This window comes from Dermacentor variabilis, chromosome 2, assembly GCF_050947875.1.
Source record: "Dermacentor variabilis isolate Ectoservices chromosome 2, ASM5094787v1, whole genome shotgun sequence".
In the NCBI taxonomy this organism is placed as follows: domain Eukaryota; kingdom Metazoa; phylum Arthropoda; class Arachnida; order Ixodida; family Ixodidae; genus Dermacentor; species Dermacentor variabilis.
This window is the reverse complement of record NC_134569.1, coordinates 199,878,823-199,899,138: the sequence shown is the minus strand read 5'-3', so window position 1 is coordinate 199,899,138 and position 20,316 is coordinate 199,878,823. Positions and strand designations below refer to the sequence as shown.

General features: G+C 49.3%; 1 protein-coding gene across 1 annotated transcript in view; it reads left to right on the top strand.

Moving 5' to 3' along the window:
• LOC142570628 (uncharacterized) overlaps positions 1-20,316 on the top strand; it is a 508,617-nt gene that overhangs the window by 459,180 nt on the left and 29,121 nt on the right. Inside the window, exons 11-14 of the mRNA XM_075678990.1 lie at positions 12,713-12,923; positions 17,858-18,109; positions 19,207-19,333; positions 19,870-20,073. Of these exons, the coding sequence (XP_075535105.1) occupies positions 12,713-12,923; positions 17,858-18,109; positions 19,207-19,333; positions 19,870-20,073 (794 nt within the window). The remainder of the gene's footprint in view (positions 1-12,712; positions 12,924-17,857; positions 18,110-19,206; positions 19,334-19,869; positions 20,074-20,316) is intronic.

The following is a 20,316-nucleotide window of genomic DNA, read 5'->3' as shown; positions in this document are numbered from 1 at the left end:
CTATTTCGCGAATCCTGCTCCCCTCTTCTTCTTCGCCACACTTTGGCGGTTCGCTTTCCGGCGCTCAGGTTTTGCAACAGTGCGCCGCTCACTTATATTTTAGTCGTTGTTCCCGCTACTGCCTGCCGCATGATTCGCGTTCTGGACGCGTCAGCTCCGCGGCTTTGAGCCGTCCACGTTGCGCAGATCACGAGTCCAAATTATCGAGCGCAATCGAGCATTAATTTCCATTCTAGATTAACCTCCTCCCTCCAATCTCCCCTGCTTTCTTCTCTAGCTAGTGCCTCTTGTCTCTCTTTTTTCGCCTTGGTGTGTGCTGGTCCTTTCTCTTTGCTCTAGCGCCGTTCTTCCGACCCTGTTCTGCGCCCACGTCCATCTCGTGTGCACTGGCAGGCCTGTAGGCGGCGCGTTCGTTGTTGAGCAGGAATTGGGAGGAGATGAAAACCGCCTTGAGCAGAATAAATATTGTTTTGACCTGAGTTTAAGCTTTAATAGAACAAAATGCTGCTGAATGACGACCCGCGATGCCTAAAACAATGTAATAAGACGCGTGTAGCAACCGATATCTCGCGCTGAGGTTTTTGTGTGGGGGCGGAGGGGGGAGAGGGGGTGCGTGGGCAGGTGGGTGTCTGTTGCTTTCTTTATCTGCTTATCGATTTCATTCGGAGAACAGAAAGGCTGATTTCGTTTTGGATAAGCGCTTCAGCCCGTAGCATTGAACATTTACCGATGGTTACCCCACGATGACCACAGAGGTGCGCAGATGGATTCTGTATATAGTAAAGGTGTGGCTCCGATGAGAATACGCTTACGGCACGAATTGCCTGCACAGACGTCAAAATGAAAGTGAAGCACGTGGAACGAAAATTATCGGCGAGGCCCGAGTAGTCATACTTCGAATTGTGTTTGCTTGCTTTATTGCCTGCTTAAAACACCTCAATTTCGGTCTCTGGATACGATCATCCATCGTCATTGACTATACAGATGAAAGGGCAAGGGCTGTAACGACCGAGGCTTTTTCGAGAACGGGAGCTAAGTCGCTCGGTCGTATACATACAGATGCGCACTCTCGAAGTGTGTTTCTTGTACGCCCGGAGCCAGGTGAAGGGTGTAGCGACGCGAGAATCTCCGTGGGTCCGAGTGTCGCTGGCAGCACGCTTAGGTCTTTGTGTCGGTTCTGTTGCAGACAGGTGCAGGCACACATCAAGTGGTAGAGGTCAGCGCAGGCGTCTTGTTTGCAGTGAGAGCATCTTCCCTCTGGGATGACACCTATACTCGGCAACGGGAGGCCGGTGCGGTGACAGCCGCTGTCGGCCGACGCTTAGGACGGACGACCGCTGCCCAGAGCGACTTAATGAGAATATGCGCAGGTTCGGGTAAGATTGTTTGAGCCAGTTTTCGGTACCGCCTTATGAAGTCTTAGGATAGGGTGCATTTACGTCATTATGAGTGACTGAGGGATTTATAAAGCTCCTTCCTTGCGAGTCTGTATCAATCAACGTATTTTCCTTTACTCCACGAGAACGTGTCACCCAGCGGATCACTGCATGCGCTCCAGTTCGTTCCACTTTGAGCACTAGGCGATGTGCAACCTGGGCCGCGCTGTTGATCGGTCAGATGTTATAACAAAGGCCCGGATTGCCTCTTTATCTGTCTGAACTAGTGAAGTAGACGGTGCCGAATTTGCTGGCATTTGTTTCGTCTTCCCAAAGCGGGGTGAGGCCGTGCCGTGCCTTGGCAGGCAAATAGGATGGCATGGATATCAGCTTGCCTGCTGCTGAGTTCATGGAACGTTGAGGTGTACATGAGTGCGCCAGTGTTACAAGATTTGTAGTGGTAAGTAAGAGCGATTGAGAAAGTACGTGATGATTTCTGTCGGGACGCCGAGTCCTTAGGCCAACTTGAGTCGACGTTATACCGTTCCATTTTTAAAAGATATTGTTATCTTTCGCTTATATCCCAGTGTGGCATATGCACAACGAATCGCAATTTTCGAGTGCACTTTAGCACTCAACACTTGCATTAATTTTTCTTTTCTTTCTGAATGCTGAAAGTCGTTATTTGCTTTACGACGAAACCTACAAGGAGCAGCGAACATCTGCAAGACAACTCTTCCACCTTTTACGTTAAGGTGTCGATTCTTTCGAAACAACAACGCACAGTGCGCTGCTGACATGCTACTTCACGCACGAAGTACAGATAAAATTGACCCATCGCTTCAATTTCATTGCGCCTGCGTGACTTCGAGCGTCGCTCGTAACCGCCTCCCCCCCCCCCCCTTTTTCTTTCTGTTCCTTTTTTTTTTTTGGCGTGTTATGTGACATTAGACGACGCGCAGCTGCGCCCGCGAGTTGCACCCTTGCTATCTAAACGCCACACGAATATATCGCAACGTAAGTGTGCTGCTGCTTTGTTTTTGTGTAATTCTAAGCACTCCAAGCAGGTGACACTGTGCCCACTTGTCTATTACCAACAGCCGACTCGGGCCTCCTTCTGTGAGTGCTGTCGTTCTCTTCATTTGTTCGCCTCCTTCTAACCGTTCGACGGCCGAGCGCTGCAGTGGTGGCGGGTAAGCGACAGCGGCACGCCGTGCTTGCGCAACGGACCGAGCCCATTACTTTTTTTTTTTTATTTTCGCGCTTCAGCGGGCAGTAGCGCCATCACACCCGCCACAGAAACACTGGAGCACGTCGCGTGTGTTCGGCGGTGTAATACGTGTATAGATGCCAGGGTGCCGCGTATGTCGCTTTCACGCCAGACTGGGCTGTTTGCTTTCTGCTGCACGAAGAGCGATCGATAACCGCAAGCTTGCGTGAGCGTGTGTGCGCGCGCGCCAATTAAATGAGTTACGGCGAGGCAGCCAACGCGGCGCATCCTCAGCCGTTCGGGGGAGTCTGGCGTAACGAGCTCGCGACATGGGCAAGTAGCGCGCGTTCACGCTATATACAAAGTTGTGTTCGGTTTGTTTCGCCGCGTGAACTCAACGATTCGGTAGCACCCGCTCTTGTCGATCGCTGTATAGACCGATCATTGAACAACGGAATCGAGCGTGAAAAATCGCGGCAGATTTTTTTTTTTTCCCTTTCAGCGTGAGCGTTCTCGCGGGAAAAGCAACTTTCCGTTGCTTGCGAAATAATATTAGCGTTGAACGTCGTTGCTTCCGGCGATGCAGCACTGAATGAGCATGCGTGACTCTGAATCAGATCGACGGGTTTTCATGGCCTAAACCAACTGCTAGCTGTCCTGTGAAGGAAACCGTCTTGTGAAGACCTCCCAATTAATTTTGTCTATTACGGAGTATTTAGCGCGCACATAAGTAAACGTACACATATGTTCTTTCTTTAATTAAATCACTATAAGAATGTCGCACCTCCGCAACTGAGAGTCAAAAACGCGACGTCGCGCTCAGCACTGCGGCATGCCATAGCCGAGACATGCAGCTTCTGTGGCGTGTTACTGTGATTTAGTGGAGAGTAGGTGCTGTTCTTGCATCTCTGCTTTCTTTGTATTATTCGCGTCACAGTTCAAATCGTGCACAATTCATGGCCTTGCTGACTGAAATCTACTCGAGCAGCCTCTTAACAAACTGCTCGGGAAAGAATTTCGAGCCCATTACTGAGATGATTATGTGCGAATGGGTCGAGTCAACTGCGCCCGTTGCACGTAAGTGGCATGTGTTGGACGCCTGGAATCCGTCAGCTAAGGTGTTGGCGGTGGTCGTCTGCCGTGTCAAAGCATACAAATAAAAATAAATTACGTGGTGAGCCGCCACGATATAAACTGCTTCGCGTGCATGCAGGCTCGTCATTCTAGCATTAGTGCTACGATCATGGGGCTCATTAACGGGTTTATCATTGTAGCAGTCCTACGTCCGTTACCACTTAGCAGTGGTTTCGCTTACTATAGTCTTATCTGCTGCAATGGGCTATGCGTCAGTGGTTTAGTGCAGTGCAGTCCTGATGGAGTAGGCAAATAAACAAGAGCGCTGATTGATTGATTTATTGATTGATTGATTGATCATAAGGGTTGATTGATTGATATTGACTTCCCAAAACAACACCTTGGTAATAAGTGACACCGTACTTAATGGTTCATGGAAAAACGATGAAGAACTCTAAATCTGAGCGCGCTGGGGTTCTTACACTGCGCCGACAGGAAATGCGGCGGGAAATTGAACCCGTTACCTCGCGTTGAACAGCGGAAAGCCATAATGGCAGAGCCACTGCTGCGTGTCGCTTACGCAGTAACCTCCGTTCAGCTCTGAGCTCTCGTTCGGCGCTTTGGCCGCGACTCTGGCACGCCGGATCAAGGTACCGTTCGATCAGCCCGCCAGAGAGAGAGAGAGAGAGAAAGGCGGAACGACTGTGCTGGTGCGCACTCCGTTCGCGGCTGTAGCGAGTAATTTCCCGTCTCTGCACCGCCGTCGAGTTTTTCTTTATTAGCAAAGCTCGCATCGTATCGCTTCCTTCGCAGTCCTCCCTGATGTTCTGCTCGATTTTGTTCTTCCACTCTTTGTGACCTCCTCGCCTGCTCTGGCCAGCGCGGTCGGGAAGGGGGACGAGTTAGTCCGAGCGGCCGAATGAGGGAGAACAGAGTATATGGCGCCACGTGTGTACCTGAAGCACTTTATTTCTGCCATGCGCTCGTAAGTTCTCGACACTTTTCACGGCAACGCCTGTGAGCTCTCCGACATGACGGCCAAACTAGCACATGCGGCGGTTCTCGTAAAGCGAATAGTCGTTGAACAGCTTTTCCAGAGTCACGTGATCAGGACAGGGACAGCAGGACACGCACAGCAGTGCCTGTTTTTTGATAACGTGTTTCAAGTCTACTCACTATGACGTACCGCCTAGGCCGCTGCAATGGAGGGACACATGCAGGATGGCATCAGTGGCCGACCCGAGAAGGTGTCGCGAGAGTTCCGTCCCTTTTGTGCTTCGACAGGCGTGACACTAACTCGAGAAACTTAAAACCAAGGGATGCACCGTGTGCGCCGGCTTTAGCAGATATTCACGGCATTTTTTACTCTGCGCCCGGCGCGGTAGCTTTCTCTCTCGTTATGAAAGGATTCGAGCGAGTGTTTGCGCTTAATGGTTTCGGATACACGTTTACATCGTGCGCGCTTCCTCGTCGACTTGGCTAAGGGGCTTTTGTGAAGGGGAGAGAGAGAATAGAGGAAATGCAGGGAGAATAACCAGATGCATTTCCGGTTGGGCACCCTGCAAGGGTGAACGGTATGCAGGGACGAAAAACAGGGACAGTGGAGAGAGACGCGGCACCAGTAGGCGCGCGCATGTGGGGAGCCACGAGTCTTTAACGATCGCAGCTGGCACCCGCCCACTTGGGATGCACTGCAGTAACACTCTCGTCGCTATCGGATGAAGACGCTGACGCAATAAGTATACACACCAGTCTATTTATACCGAATTCCCGAAAAAGCGTCTGCGAGTGCGCTGGAGCGTGCAATTTGATATGAACTTTTTTTCATAAAACTTCACCACGAGAAATGCTTATTTATTTATTTATTTATTTATTTATTTATTTATTTATTTATTTATTTATTTATTTATTTATTTATTTTCACGAGCACCTCACCAGTCTACATAACAAATGTTGGTTATACGCTGAAGGTTGTTACATGCCGTCTAAGGAGTGTTCTACTGCAAGGGTTTTCTTTCAGATTAGTTCATTAATAGCAGAGATAGAAATATTTGAAGCGCCGTGGAGCTATGATTTCAGGAGGCGAGCGTCACCGCCAACATAGACACTCGCTCCACTTGCCCCGTCTGACCTCCGCAAGCGAAATTCCTTCCTTGCGTTCTCCCATACCGGAACCGGAGAATCTCGTCACGAATACGTCGCAGTCACCGCCTTCTTGTTTCTTTCTCTCTCTCTCTCTCTCTCTCTCTCGCGTTCTTGTTGAGTGGCGAGCCGTAGCGTTTGTCTCGTTTCGCGCAACGGACGATTTTGCGCACTCTGCACGAGATCAACCAATTAGCGGTATAAGCCAGTGCGACAAACACGAGCACCGAGGCAGGCACGAGAGAACGAAAGAGCATGATCGCGTCGCTGGGACGCGGCAGAAGATGACATAGTTTCGTTCTCTGCGCGCGACTGTACGACGTGGGAACAAGCAGGCGGAACGGAAGTACATTCCTCTTGCTGCGGTGCGAAGTAAAACAAAAACACGCAGACGTTCGATTTGTGCGTCTCATTATTTCTCCGAAATTCAATTCGTCCGCTGACGCAACAGATTAAACAGATAACTGATCTTGCCTCGAATAATTCTCGTGGTCACGTGTCACTCAGAGTGACGTCGCAGCACTGCCATGCACGTAGGCGCACTTGTGCGATGGACGTCGACTCTCCGGCTGGGACCGCGGCGCCCGCGAGGAGAAGGCTGAACAGCTCTTGGTTTTAGATTTGAAGTTCTTCCCCCGGTGCGTCGGGATGTAATAACTTGGCAGACGCGATCGTTAGCGCGCATCGCATGCACTGTGTTTGTCAGCTCAGAACGGCCGGACTTTGTGAGGGTCCCTTTAAACGTCTCGGAAGAGGCTCAATGGGTGTCGCTTGCTGGAACCGATGTAACGAAAACATGTGCGAGCATTGTTTTGCAACCATGCTACCCACGCTGCTTACCTTGGTATGGTTGTGTAGGAGGGGGGGGGGGGGGGACAAGAAGAAAAATGAAAACGTTACTCGACTATGCGTGTGTCGTGTGCACAGATGGCGCCGTTGTCGCAACGAGCATGACGCAATCGGAAGCTTCGCGCTTGGCGTTCAGAGAGGCTTAACTCGGCAGTACGTTTCTCCGCCCGAACAGGAATGGTCGCGTCTGAGAGACCTCACTACGGCTCGGTTGCTACAATTTATCGAATTCTCGGCTCGTGCTGTGCGAGACGGCGTCGCTGCAGATTGTAGTCGTCGCGGTGTGAGCGCATGGGGAGACATTGTTTTTTGCGCGAAGAGCAGATCTCCACGTGCCTTTTCACCGCGTTAGTATAACGGCCATTGTCATCTGACCATAGCCTAGAGTAACTGTACATGCCTTACCTTGGGAGCCATGTACAGTGGCTCTGTAGCCATAGCCGACACAGGCACTCCGGTCGCGAGCACTGCGCAGTTCTTTTGTTCGTGGAAAAAGTGAACCGGGACAAATTTGTGCCGGAGGCAGGCAAGTTGCGAGCGAGGAAACCGGTTGTCGCCGCGTTCTCGTCCGTTTGCATAACCCGGTCTCTGTGCCTGGCTCCTTTAGTTCGTAGTTTACAAAGCGAGACAAAATTTGCGAGGCAAGTATTTATTTATTTATTTATTTATTTATTTGCAGATACTGTAAGTATATAAGACACGTCACGCACGAGCGGTAACTGGGCGTCACGTTCTTTTCTGGTCGCTAGCCGATTTTCAGATTTCCCTTCACTGCATATTTCGTTCGATTTTTCTGTTCCACCCGGAATCAATTTCAGCAGGGAACTCGCGTTTCTGCTTGCTTCTTCCCTCGTCTTTTAGCTGTTCGCGCTGGTTTTGCAAAACGGGAACTTAACATCCCCCATACCCCTGACTCACACACGTATTTCTTTCATTCTCGCCTAGCTCACCAGCTGCGAAATCCTCCCATCGCAGAGCATCCGCTCTGACACGCCGTCTGGTTGAATTTCTTTACGATTATTGTTTTTTCTTTTTAGTTTCGTTTGGCTGCTCCGTATATGTATATATTTTTCTCGCTAGAACTACTTGTTCTTTTTTATTTATTTATTTTTAATCGAACCGCCGCTTACTTTCGGTATGTGCCACTTCCTACCGCGAGCGCACATAACTTTTTAGGTTTATTTATGTCCAATTTTAAGAAAGTTTCGTCGCCCACTTTCGCCGCTGTAGTTATTTCGCGACTTCCTGCCTTTTTGACGGCGACGACCGAGGCAAATTCAATCACGGTTTAGTGTCGCTGACGTCCTTCTGACATCGGTGCGCCCCGCGCGTTCCGACTGTATGTATATTCAAAAAAGGGAAGAGTAACTCGTTATAAAACGAAAGTGGCGAGAACAGCGGCAGCGAGACGTTCGCTTTCTTTGTCACGTGTTTCCCTCTATATCTCCCTCGCTTCGCAGGCATTCCGTTCGCGGTTCCGCTGCACGCAAAACAGCAAAGTCGGAAGAACGGCAAAGCAAAGAGAATTTTGTGCCGCTCGCGCTGTTTCGGTTTCCTTTCTGATAGCTTCGCGTCGATGTAGCCTGAGTCGTTTTGTTTTTTTTTCTTTGTTATTTATTTATTTGGGTCCTCTTAGAGGTTCGCTTCGCTCCTGTTTTATTTCTTCCTTTTTAACCGCGCGCGACTTTCACGGGCATCGAGATCGTTCTTTTGTTTTTGTTTTTTTTTCAATGTCACGCTCTTGTCACTTCAAATTGTATCCGACAAACCGAAGCGCGACCCCCTAATCCGCTCAGCATCTCCGCATGTTTCGTGTTTTCGCTCCTCGCACCTCTTTCGAGAGAGTCTGTCGTTCCGCGTCTGCGATTCTCCACCGAGCCACTTCTTACGTGCAGAAACCATGCCGGAGCTTCTTGCGAGGAATATTAAGTACCCTGTCATTACGGCGTCGGTTTCTGTTGTCTTTCTGTCTTTTGGGCGAGGAATCCACCGTCCATGTTTACCTCGCAGATTCGGTTCCGGTGACTCTGTTTCACGATGTTTTCAGGTTTCTTGTGTCAGTCTTGCTGCTCAGTGACTGTTTCTTTTCTTTCTTTTTGTTTAGTTTCGTTCTTGGCAGCTGAGAAAAAAAGAAAAAGAAACATGATGAAGCAACGAGTAAAGCTATGGGACGTCGAACCCCGGCGCTTCATTGCCGCTGGCGGTCGTGCTTCCCCGAATGCGTTGCGAGCTTCGCAACACAGCTTGAAACTTCAGTTTACAGATTGTTGTTTTCGTTTTCGCCGAACAAGTCGTTTTGGGAATCGCAGTTTCTACCCTGCGTTTTAGTCGCTGGAGGGTGAATCACTTTGCAATGAAGTGGTTCGAGTGAACACGTTTTATTCTTATATTCCAACTCTGTCATTCTGTAGCGTTTTCCTCGGTCTTTTAAGCCACTCGTACTGTTTCTGCGTGCGTCTGCAACAGCAAGGCAGGAACAGAAATAACTTCCCTGTCCTATCTTTGCATTTATTTATTTATTACTTACTATGTACATTCGTGTAGCATTATGTTTGATTTAACTGAAAATTGGGAGCACTGATATTTAACGCGATACCGTTAGGGCCCCCGCGTTGTAGAAAATCCGGTGTCGGTGAAGTTTTCCGGGAGCGAAAATTGCCGCATATATTTAGGTATACGCATATGCCACGCCTTGCTATGTGACATGCGGTATATGCGGGTTATACTGTCACATCATTATATCACTAAAATTGCTCATACCTTCTTCTCTTACAAAATTCTTCTTGACAAATTAGTCCTAGGAATTTTGAGAATGACAGTCCGCAAACAAGGAAAAGCACGGGGGAATGCGGGAGATGGAAATACAAGACGATGAGCAAAACGAGAACGAGGTGAAAGCAGGAGCCAACGTTTCGACAAGTGGACTTGAAGAAGACAAGTCCACTTGTCAAAGCGTTGGCTGCTGCTTTCACCTTGTTCTCAGTCCGCAAACAAATGTCATGAAACAAAACATCGACAACGCACGCCTTTTATGTTAAATGCGCTCAGACTGAAAGAACAAAGAAACCTCGAATTGGTGTAATATTTTTGGCGCGGCTGTGCACAACCCCCGTGATCTGCTCACGCAATTAAGAGGCCTCGTTTCCACCATAAAGTTCGCATTTCGCGCATAGCGTTCGCCGCCAGCGTTTCCCGGTAAACTTGACGGCTATGTAAGCTGCAGTTGCCGGGAAGCGTGAGAAGCAGTCAGAGATCTTTGGATGGTTTTGCGTTCCACTCTTAAAGGCGAAGCTTAAACGTCCTCCTAATGTTTTTCTTGTTGCTTTTGCTTTTGGTTTGAGCAATCGGCTACACTACGCAACGTTGCAGAAGCTGTCTTAGTGCTGCAGTGTTGTTATTTTGCCTCGTGTCATTCCCATTCACTCACCTCAACTATTTACGTACTTCTGCGGTGATAAGGCACACCTTGACCAATGTCGCTTTAATTATGCGTTTGCGGGAATATAATTTAAGTTTCATTTCAGTACCGACTGCCGCATTTGTTGTTATGGGCTTCCCTCCAGGTTCGTTTCTAAATTTGAAAGAGAACTTTTGTCACTCGCTGACACAGAGCTGACTCTCAGTGGGAAACATTTAAAATGACATTCTTGAGCGATCACTTCAGCTTTGAACTTGCTTAGTATAGCGGCGCGAGCAAAGCGAGCCTGTAACTGATGCCTGCGCTCATCTGCTCTTGTTCCGATGTCCCTCAAATATTTGTTCTTTTCCTTTTCTATAAGTATTCTGTTGTAGCCGTTTGTACCTTTTTACTCCTTTTTTTTTTCGTCTTGCGGTGACGCAACTTTCCAAGTATTGGGAATATGGCGCCGCGGAACATACAGCTAATTTCATGGGATATGAAGGAGTACATCAACTTTGACAAAATGTTGCTGTGGGAAACACTCTTGTGGCAGCGTGAAGCGAAGTGATCTTACCACCGACAGCGCCCACGTCTTCGCGCTGTTTTCACCGATCGCCGCAGCAACAACGGCTTCTGGATGCACGCTTTCGTGAAGAACCCTATACGTGTTGCAAAGCTTAACTGACCGCTGACCGCCACTATTTTGATGCGCACGAAGCATCGCTGCCTTGTGCTGAAGTGTCCGGCTTCCCTGTGCTCTTGCGAAGGGGCTGTCGTGTCAGTTAGGGTGTTCGTTGTGTGGATCGCTGGAAGCGTGGGTTCGTAAGGCGTTCGAGTTGTCCCGGCACGGCGACGCGCCGTTTTCATTGCAACGTATGTAGAGGCGGACAGTGCGTTCGCGAAAACACGCACCTCTGTCGCGTGGAGCCCGTGCATTTGGATAGCATGGGAAGCGGTCAGGTTAGTTGGCGATTCATGGGTAGTAGACTTGAATCGCAAGAACAGGGCAGAGACGACATGGCAGACACGGACCTGCGCATCGGTCACGTTTTGTGTTCTCCAAATTCAAGATCCCGACCACAGTTGGGGTGAAAAGGCCGCTGTCGTGCAGGGCAGATCGGGGGATTGGTCTCGCGAAGCCGCCCTTTCTTCTTAATCTGTTGACTCCGCGTCGCGAACTCTAGTATAGCGCGCTCTGAATTTGCACAACAGTGCCCAAGAAATTTTTAGTATCCAAATTTTGCAGCCGTTTTAATGAACTGCTGTAGCGAACAAACTCAATTTAGAAAGAGTCGTCCACGCTGGCGCGCCTAGTATTCGACTAGTATATCTTGCCGTGGTTTGAAACCTACTAATTTCATTGTGACTGCTGAATGCCGCGTAAAATTTTAAATACAAGTTATTGTTTACTCCTGCCACACGATCACTTTCGAGCACGCTGTTGTTGATTCAGATCGATGACAATGCACATCGGGTGCTACCACATGTTATTTTGGAGCGTGATTGACTTCATTCACGTTAAAATTGCTCTGTGCTTCGATGGCGTTTGTGAAGTTCCAATAAAGATGGAAGTCAATGACCACGGAAAATGCTGACTTGATAGTGATGTGCGCTAAAATCGAAATGAATAAAAGTGTGCCATTGCAAAATTTTATAAGTGTGAGTATCGTGACGCGTCATTTCGCTTTCTCGTGGGTCACACGTTAACGACGGTTGGAAAGCATTGAGTTATGCTAATGGTCTCGCTTGTTGCGGGTGAGCACAATTATTTGATGAAGGAGCCAATTACCCCCACAGAACCATGGTGCTTGGTAAGATGAGCGCCGAATTGAAGCGCTTTGTGTGTGTGTGTGTATTTTTTTTATAATGCGAACCACATCTTGTCTATTAGTAATAAAACCTCATTCATTCCTCTCCGAGTCAAACCAGGTTTCGCGGTGCGTATCGGCGTTTTCGTCGGCCGATGCCGAATAGAGTGCAGTCTAATGATATGTGCCACTGGGTAAGACTGGGTGCGTACAACTGGGCCCCTGCTTATGTACCGTCGGAAGTGTGCCGCTCTTTAATAGACCTCTTTGATGCCAATTTGGGTCAATGGGTACCAAAAAAAAAAAAAAAAAAAGAAAACGCCTACGTAGTGACATCAACTCGATTTGATGATTTATTTATTTATTTATTTATTTATTTATTTATTTTACCTTCTAGGCCCGAAGGCTTTAAAGAAAGGGAGGGCAACAAAATACACAGCATGGGCAGATGACAGGTTATAATAATGAAAAAAAATTAAATCCAGATTAACAAAAATATTCTTCAATAGTAGTTCTAAAAGCAAATGTATCGGTTATGTTAACAATTGAGGCCAGCAGATGATTCCATTCATTGGTAGTTTTAAGAATAAATGAATAAAGAAATAGGTTCGTGCGATAATGTGGAACGCTCAATTTATGGTGATGGTCAGTACGAGATTACATGTATGCAGGTTTGGACAAAAGTTCACTTTTTAATTTCGGATTGTAGGAATAAATTTTCTGCAGCAGTGATAACTGTAGTCTTTGAAAAAAATATTTGGACTTTAGAGAAAAACGACGTTTTCGCACATGTGCCCTTCCCATACAGTCATCTCCGGTGGGCGCAGTGCTGACCGGCGTGCATTTCTTTCAGAGGCGTCCCTGTGCGTCGGGTCGCCCGCTGCTGCCGAGACGTGCGCGCCCGCGGACGTGACGTTGCCCCTGGAGAGGCGGCTTCTGTTGCGCGCCTCGGTGGTGCCCGCCACGGAGAAGGCGCTGCGCTTCCTCTGGTCTCTGATGCCGCAGCGAGAACGCTACGTCACGGACGCGGCCGCGGTGAACCTTCGCCCCACGGGGCCTGGAACGTGAGTCGTGTCACGCGTCCACCTGCAGTAGGCTCGCGTCGCGTGCTTACTTAACGGCGCAGCGACGCTGCGGTCGCGTAATGCCCGGATAAGACTAAGTTACAGCCGGTAGTCAAAACAAGGCGCGAAATCAGCCGTGATACCTGTCCGCGTGCGATTTGAACGGGACTCAATGTATCAATGCATAGCGCGTCAAGGTGGGTTAACATACCAGACCTGTGCCGTCTACGCGGAGAGTGTCGAGGCCTAAAATTACTTTCTTTACAGCGAAACTGTTATAACAGCCTTAGTTGGTCGAGATTTTTTCGGGTCCGCGCGCGCTACCATTGATCACACAAAAATGTGAGCCGATCCCGGAGGCAGTCCAAAGAAACGGGCCGCGCACAGTGTGCTGTTTCTCCAGGAGGCATCACGTGGCGTCGTCAGGTGGCATCATCACTTGACGGTGGCGTCATCACATGACGTCACGTCTGACGCGATGACGTCATAAGACGATATTGTGACGTGACGATGCTGTTATCACATAACGTAACGTTTGACGTGACGATGTCATCACGCGACCTTTGGCGTGATGACATAATCACGTTTGGCCATCACATCAAACGGGACGTCACCACATGGTCACATGAGTTTGGTACCATCGGATGTTAACGCCGGATGTTTCCCATCGTGGGCAATGTAATTATTTCGTATTCATAAAGAATACCCCCTCAGCAGTTGTAGTGGCGGTTTCCCACAGCATGGCCGGCCCTAGTGGTTTTCCCCATGGCCGGCCCTTTTCCCAGGGCCGGCCATGGCGAGCCTTTTCTTTCTTTACTGACACGAGCATCGAGTGACACTCTTGTTTCTTGCACAGCACACCCGGTTCACCTCCTGATACGACCGAGGAGAAATTAAAAATAAATCAGAGAAAACAGTATGTTACAAAAGTCATGCTTTCATTATAGATATTATATCAGAGCATAAGTTTAGTTACAAGTTGAGTTACTGAGATAGCAAAGAGGAGTTTCCTCTCGTTGCTATCTCTCTCTCTCTGAGTTACTGAAGTGTTTCGAGTAATTAGAATTAATTAGAAATAACTGATTGCCGCACACCAAAGCACAGAATCGAAGACTTTAGAGACCCTCCTCGCCCGCCCTCGCTCCTCGCCCGCATATCGTGCCAGGGGAAAGACGTTCGCTCGCTTAGCCTAAGTAACACGAACGGCGAGGTGCGAATACCACTAAGAGAGACCCAAGTCGAATATTACGGTCGCCTACTATTTATTTTTTTTTCTCTCTCTTTCTTAACATTCTGCAGACTTGATCTGGTAGTTTTTTGCTAGTTTGTGTTCTTGTTTGTTCCTTTTTCTCTCTCGCTATCCCATAGTGACTGCTTTTTGGTTTGCTGGATAGCGGGGTGTTCAGCGACAAAACTTCCCACACTTCGTGGCTATAGTAAACAATAACAACCGCCTCCACCTTGGTATGCGCTTAATGTTAGTCGGTGCTTTCCTTTTCTTTTTTCCATTCATTTATCTAACACAAGAGGCTGCGATCCGTTCTCTCTTACTTTTGTTCTCGATTCCGTTGTAATATTTGCTGCAGTTTTGCTTTAGTTCTTTCGGCGAGTCATCTTTCCCGTTCCGCACCATCTGCACCTTTTCCCCGAGTCATTATAACCCCAGAAAGAACTCATTTTTCGTGATTACGCACAATACGCAGAAACGGCACAGCTCGTGAACGGGCAAGAAGTGAAAAGTCATGACAATTCCTGGTTCGCTTTTAGCGCGCTCATAAACCGGCTGCCGGACAACGCGCAAGTGCGATTTTTCAAGGTGACTATGCTGGCGTTAGTAATATAGCTGTCGCATATACTCGGCGATGTAAAAGTATTCTAAAACATCTCATCTGAAGTTTACCAATCGAATACTCCGATTCGAAACGAAAGTGTTCGAGTAGTATTCGAAATACCAGGTATTCGCACATTCCCGTGCCGTGAAGACGTTGTCGTGTAGGGACGTTTGAATTGCGCTTAGAGGACCGATCGGGATAGTTCTCTGCCGCCGATGCTTTGTCCACTTCGCTGGTACCGCCCTGCTCGAAGTTGTGGCAGGAGAGGGAAAGTGAACGCCTGCTTTGCTGGTCTGCTTCCGACGCGCCTCTGCCCTCGTATCGCCGAGCTAGGAGAACCCGAATTCACTTCTCGCCTTCGTGGGGCATCTAAATATAGTTGCAAAACAGTGGTGGAGCATGTCTTAAGTTCTTGCGCCTCCAGTATTTTGGCGTTTTTCACTATTTTCTTGTGTGTATTTCTTTCTGTATGTTTACTTTTGCCCAGTTAACTCCTTTCGAAATTTTGAAGTAGGTAGCTATTGAGTGATGGAGGTTCTGCTTGTTTATTCATTCCAATGTCGCACTTTCGACCCAAAGGTTACTCATCGATAGCGATATCGAAGTATTAGCCAGTTGCACGTAGCTAAGGCTCGTAGTTTAGTAGACGGTATAAACTGCAGTGAACATTCGCTTACCAACTAAACAAGCGCGGTGTTCCGCTCGCGGACAAACCTGAACGGATCTGATTCACTGACCGTGACCGGTCGCAGTCACAACGCAAGCATGGTGACCAGCGCCGGCAGTGGAGAGCTTGGCTCAAAGCGAACGCTTCGCGGTGCCGCTCGCTTCGCCATTTCAACCGTGTCACTTCACTGAAACTCAGATCACGCGACCTCCAAATGCTTGGTGCGCGGTAGGAGAGCACGCACGAAGCCACCAGCCATCTCGGCTCGCCTTTGTGTGTTAACCTTGCACTCGGCGTGGAACCCGCAGCAAGTTGCCTCCGACATAGGGCGCGCGGGATGTGCGGCTGCTAAAGCCCCTTAAACTTCGTAAAGTAGTGCCACGCTTTGAAGAATGCCGCCTCCTCCTCGCGCGCTCTGTCCGAGGCTGACGCCGCGTCGCTGTTGGCCTAATAGCATCACGTGGGCCCTCGCGCCGTGCATCAGCGCCATTTTCACTCGAGAAGCGTCTACGGAGTGGCGAGGGGCGCATGTTGGGGCAGTTGCTACGCTCGAGCAGTGTAGGCGACACCACGGTCGAGGAGGGAGCGTGAAAGAGAGGAGAAACGAGGAGGAGTGAGAGCGGAGGCGGAGAGTGTCGCTACTTTACGAAGTTTAAGGGGTTTTAGCGGCTGCGTGGTGTTAGGGTTTGCGTCTGACACCACGTGGCGACAGTTCATTCACCCGACCTCTCCTGAACCGGAGCCCACGTGCACCGGAGGGGTCATTCACCCGACCTCTGAACCGGAGCCCACGTGCACCGGAGGGGTCATTCACCCGACCTTCGCTGAACCGGAGCCCACGTGCACCGGAGGGGTCATTCACCCGAGCTTCGCTGAACCGGAGCCCACGTACATCGGAGGGGTCATTCACCCGACCTTCTCCCCGGATTCGTCGATGAGAGGATCATCCTCTTCTTCCCGTGCTTGGTATTGCAGGAGGAGGGGCCCTCTCTCCGTGCCTGTCACGTGTCATCGATGGAAGCAAGATCCCGCCCACACTTGTAGAGAGCTATTTAAGGGGCTCCGAAATGTACTTTGATATACTTCTTACTTGAGACATCATACTTCATGCTTTCCTTATTTTCTTTCAACTACCTTTGAATAAACCGTGCAAGTTTCGCACTAGCAAATCGTCTCGCCCCTGCTTGGTCGCCATGATCTACCGGATGCCTGCAGCCCGCCGACAACGCCACGCTACCCAATAAGTAATGTCGGTCGAGCTTCGTTAGGCAGGCGCCGCTACTTCTCGGCAGCAGTACGGTACGCTACCCTGGAGTACGCAACAGTGGGTAGTCACGGCCGGGCTAGAGCGAGAGGAGACGCTTCCCCTCAGCCCGACGGTGAGGAAACGCGAGCTCGATCACGCGACCTCCAACATTGGCCGCGCGGGAAACGACGCGTGTCAAGTCACCATCCTTCTCGGCTTGCCCTCGCACGCTATCTCTCGCACCCTGAGCACATGACGTGACCGCCAACATACTGTGTGCGGACCCTTTCATTGTTTTCGCGTGTGAACATTATACGCGACAGAATGGAAGCGACGACGGCGGAACATGGTGATTCCGCTTAATCGCTCTCGGAATAACATTCTTTATCGACCATGCTGTCGTCTCCTTCCTGCTGCGTTGACCAGTATTTTGACCGCTCAGTTCGTATTCGCTTTAAAACCTCAAGGGCTGTCATGAGGAACGCTTTAAAAATGTGACGCGCGACTTGAGCGTCGGGACGTACTCGGACCACGGCAGTGTCTTGGCTTTAAATTGCGCCCCTCCAAGGCGTTCTTGCATTATCCAGCCATCACTGGGACTCTGAATAAGTTTTTTGCTAGTGCATTTCGCGCGCCTGTTGGTTATACACACACGTGCGTGTGTGTATGCGTCGATGTGTGTGTGTTCTTTTTTTATTGATTTTTCTCTCACTTCCTTTTTTTTACATTTTACACCATCTCACCGGGAATAGCATGCGAAGCATGTACCCAGGGTAACTTCTCCAAATGCCATTAAACAGTTTTATTTTTTCGCTCTCTCTTCGTCATTTCACTCTTTCCACGGCAACAAACACCACCGTGGGCGCGATGACGTCAGAACATTTGTGGTTCGAAAGCTCATTTTCACGACCGAGGATTATGGCCCGGTGTCTACATAGCAGCGTGCGCGACACTCGCTGTATGTCGCTATAAGTATGCCGGCAATGAGCGCTGTAGAGAAAGACAAAGGATAGCATATTCGCGAAGGACTGGCGCCGCAATTCACGAGCTGTAGTTCTTGTGGAACTAAAGCGAGTCTCCTAAGCAAACGCAAAAGTGAGAGTGGCGCTAAGCGTGCCTTTCCGCGTGGGAACACGCGCCAAGCGCCTTCATATGCAGCTTACTTGTTTCCTCCTCTGTCCTATTGCAGCTACGTGATCAGGGTAACCTGCCAGAATCACGTGAGCTCTGTGTCGTCGCCAGAGCTGGCGCTTCGTCTTGTCGAGCGGGTGACTAACCTGAACGGAATCAACGTCCTGGGACCGGTACTGGTGGCTCGGCCTACGCGCTTGCGAGCTGTCTACACGACGGGCAGCAACCTGACCTTTTCGTGGAACTTTGGAGACGGCAGTGATCCGGTCTCGGTCACCACCGGACCTGAGGTGTCGCACACGTTCACCAGGTGCGAACAATGTTACTACGTTAGCTGTGTAGAAAGGCGTCGATTGAAAAGCTGTCCTGTCCTGTCCCAGGTTCTTCGGGTCGCCGTTAACTCTTGGCGCATGTGCGCATGCGCGTGGCAGCGTCAGCTGTTAAGTGCTAAGCCACCTTAGCGTAGCAGAAGCGCACGGGTAATTTTCGAACTCACTGTCGAGCCTCAAAAGAAGAGAGAAAAGCAAAATATAATACCTATAGTCAGAAGCGGTCTCGATTCCAGGAATCTTACCTGGGACTCTTGGCGGAGGGAAAAATTTATGATTTTCAGGTTCACGTGCGTGCCCTAAAGCTTTTTACCCGTATTGTGCCGCAAGGCAAACTATGGAGGAAAAATGACGTCCGAGATTACGGGTAAAGATTAGTTGTACTAAACGAATGTGCTTTGAGGTGCCGGGATACGAGTAAACCAGCTTAGACTACGGGCACGTGACAGACAATAAGTTCCGCACACCATTTATGCAGCTTTTTTAAGGAAACAGTCTGTAAGCACTTACGTGTAATGTGCCGTGCGGAAACACGCGTGACAAAATAGCATGTTATACGCACGCACGTGATAAAAGTAGGAAAATACCCATGCATTTTCTTGCGCTAAGATCGAAACATCCGCTGCTACTGTGTCGGAGCTTCTGTGCTGCCTTTGCTCTTACGATAACCTGTCTTTTCATTGCCATAGCAGTTTTAAGGACAACCAGGTGAGTTTTCGTCGTCAGGGTTGTCGTGAAGTTCCGTATAACGTCTAAGTGTTATAAGGTCCTGTCGCTCCCCGCGCACCATATTTTGGGGGTACGAAGGAATTAATGCGTGCCAGAATGAGCCAGTATCATGGTGGCTTGATGCACGCCGTCTTCTGGCGCGTCCAGTGTTGGATGTCACTCGGTTTCTAGGTTCAACAGCTTCATACAAAGCAAAAAAAAAAGAAAAGGAAGGAGTACGTCCGTGTTATACGATTACTGGTTTAACCTCTCTGCCTTCTCTTTTTCTGTCGCTTTCCGGCTTCTTGTTCAGTCTGCGTGCTTACCACGCACACTCTCTCTCTCTTGTTCTTGCATTTTGTTTGAACAGGGTGCGAGAGTACTGGATCAAGGTTGTCGCCTACAACACATTCAGTCGCGCCGAGTTCGAGACGAACGTGTTCGCGACGGAGCAGCCCTGCAGCAAGCCCGAACTGCGCCTCCACCGGTACATGGAGGTGAGTGACGTCGTGGCATAACTTATCCAGGCTGCATATGCAAGCAGCTCAGACGTATATCGGCGAACTTTTGGCTTCCCCTCCAGTACCAGCATTCATTTTGGCTGCGCCATAGAAGGACTGCCGCAGCGCAGCCAAGCACACCAATCTGACATTACTTCTGCGCGCGACAGAAATACCTAACGTTTCGACGGCAGTACGTTCCAAGATATGGCAAGGATTCCTATTACTAGGACAAAACGCAAAAAATTGATCGGTTTCCATTTTTTTTTTTCAGCTGGAAACCTATTTCCACAGAAGTGCGTTTGGCGTCACATTGGCGCCTTCACTTGGTGCCACGCCTTACAAAAATTAAGGAGAGGGTGGGAGTATGTAATCGAGTCAACGATTTGTAGTTCCTAATATATAAGCTATAACCGGCTGAAACTACACTTTCGATGAATATAAAATAGTTTCGGTCATTTTTATAAAACGGGTTATGTTTTCTTTCTACTCTTCCCTCTCCCGCTTTTTATTTTGCTTCTGTCCGATAATAGGTCCGCTTCAACGAAAACGTGTACGTGGAGGCAGCCGTCAGTACATCGTGCCCTATCTCGGCCAAAATCAGGTACTCGTGGACCGTCCTGAATGCGACAGGGTCGCACGTCGTCTTCGAGCACAGCGGTGGCGCCCTCTCCCGGAAGGACCTGCTCCTGCCTGCGGGAACGCTGCCCCTAGGCCGGTACCTGCTGTCGCTCAAGGTGAGACGTCGTGACAAACTGTAGGGCCCTGGCGGATCAGACGGAAACTCGTCTTTTCAGTGACAGGGCCTACTTTAATACTGTAAAAAAAAAAGAAAAAAAAAACAATTAGCCCGTGCGCGAAGCACGTCGGATGTGGCGAGAGGTTAAGAAATAGAGGAGAAAAGAGGGAAATGGAGGCGAGATCAATACTGTGCGCGGACTTTGTGTGAAAGGAAAGCAAAACAAAACAAGTCGCAGTTT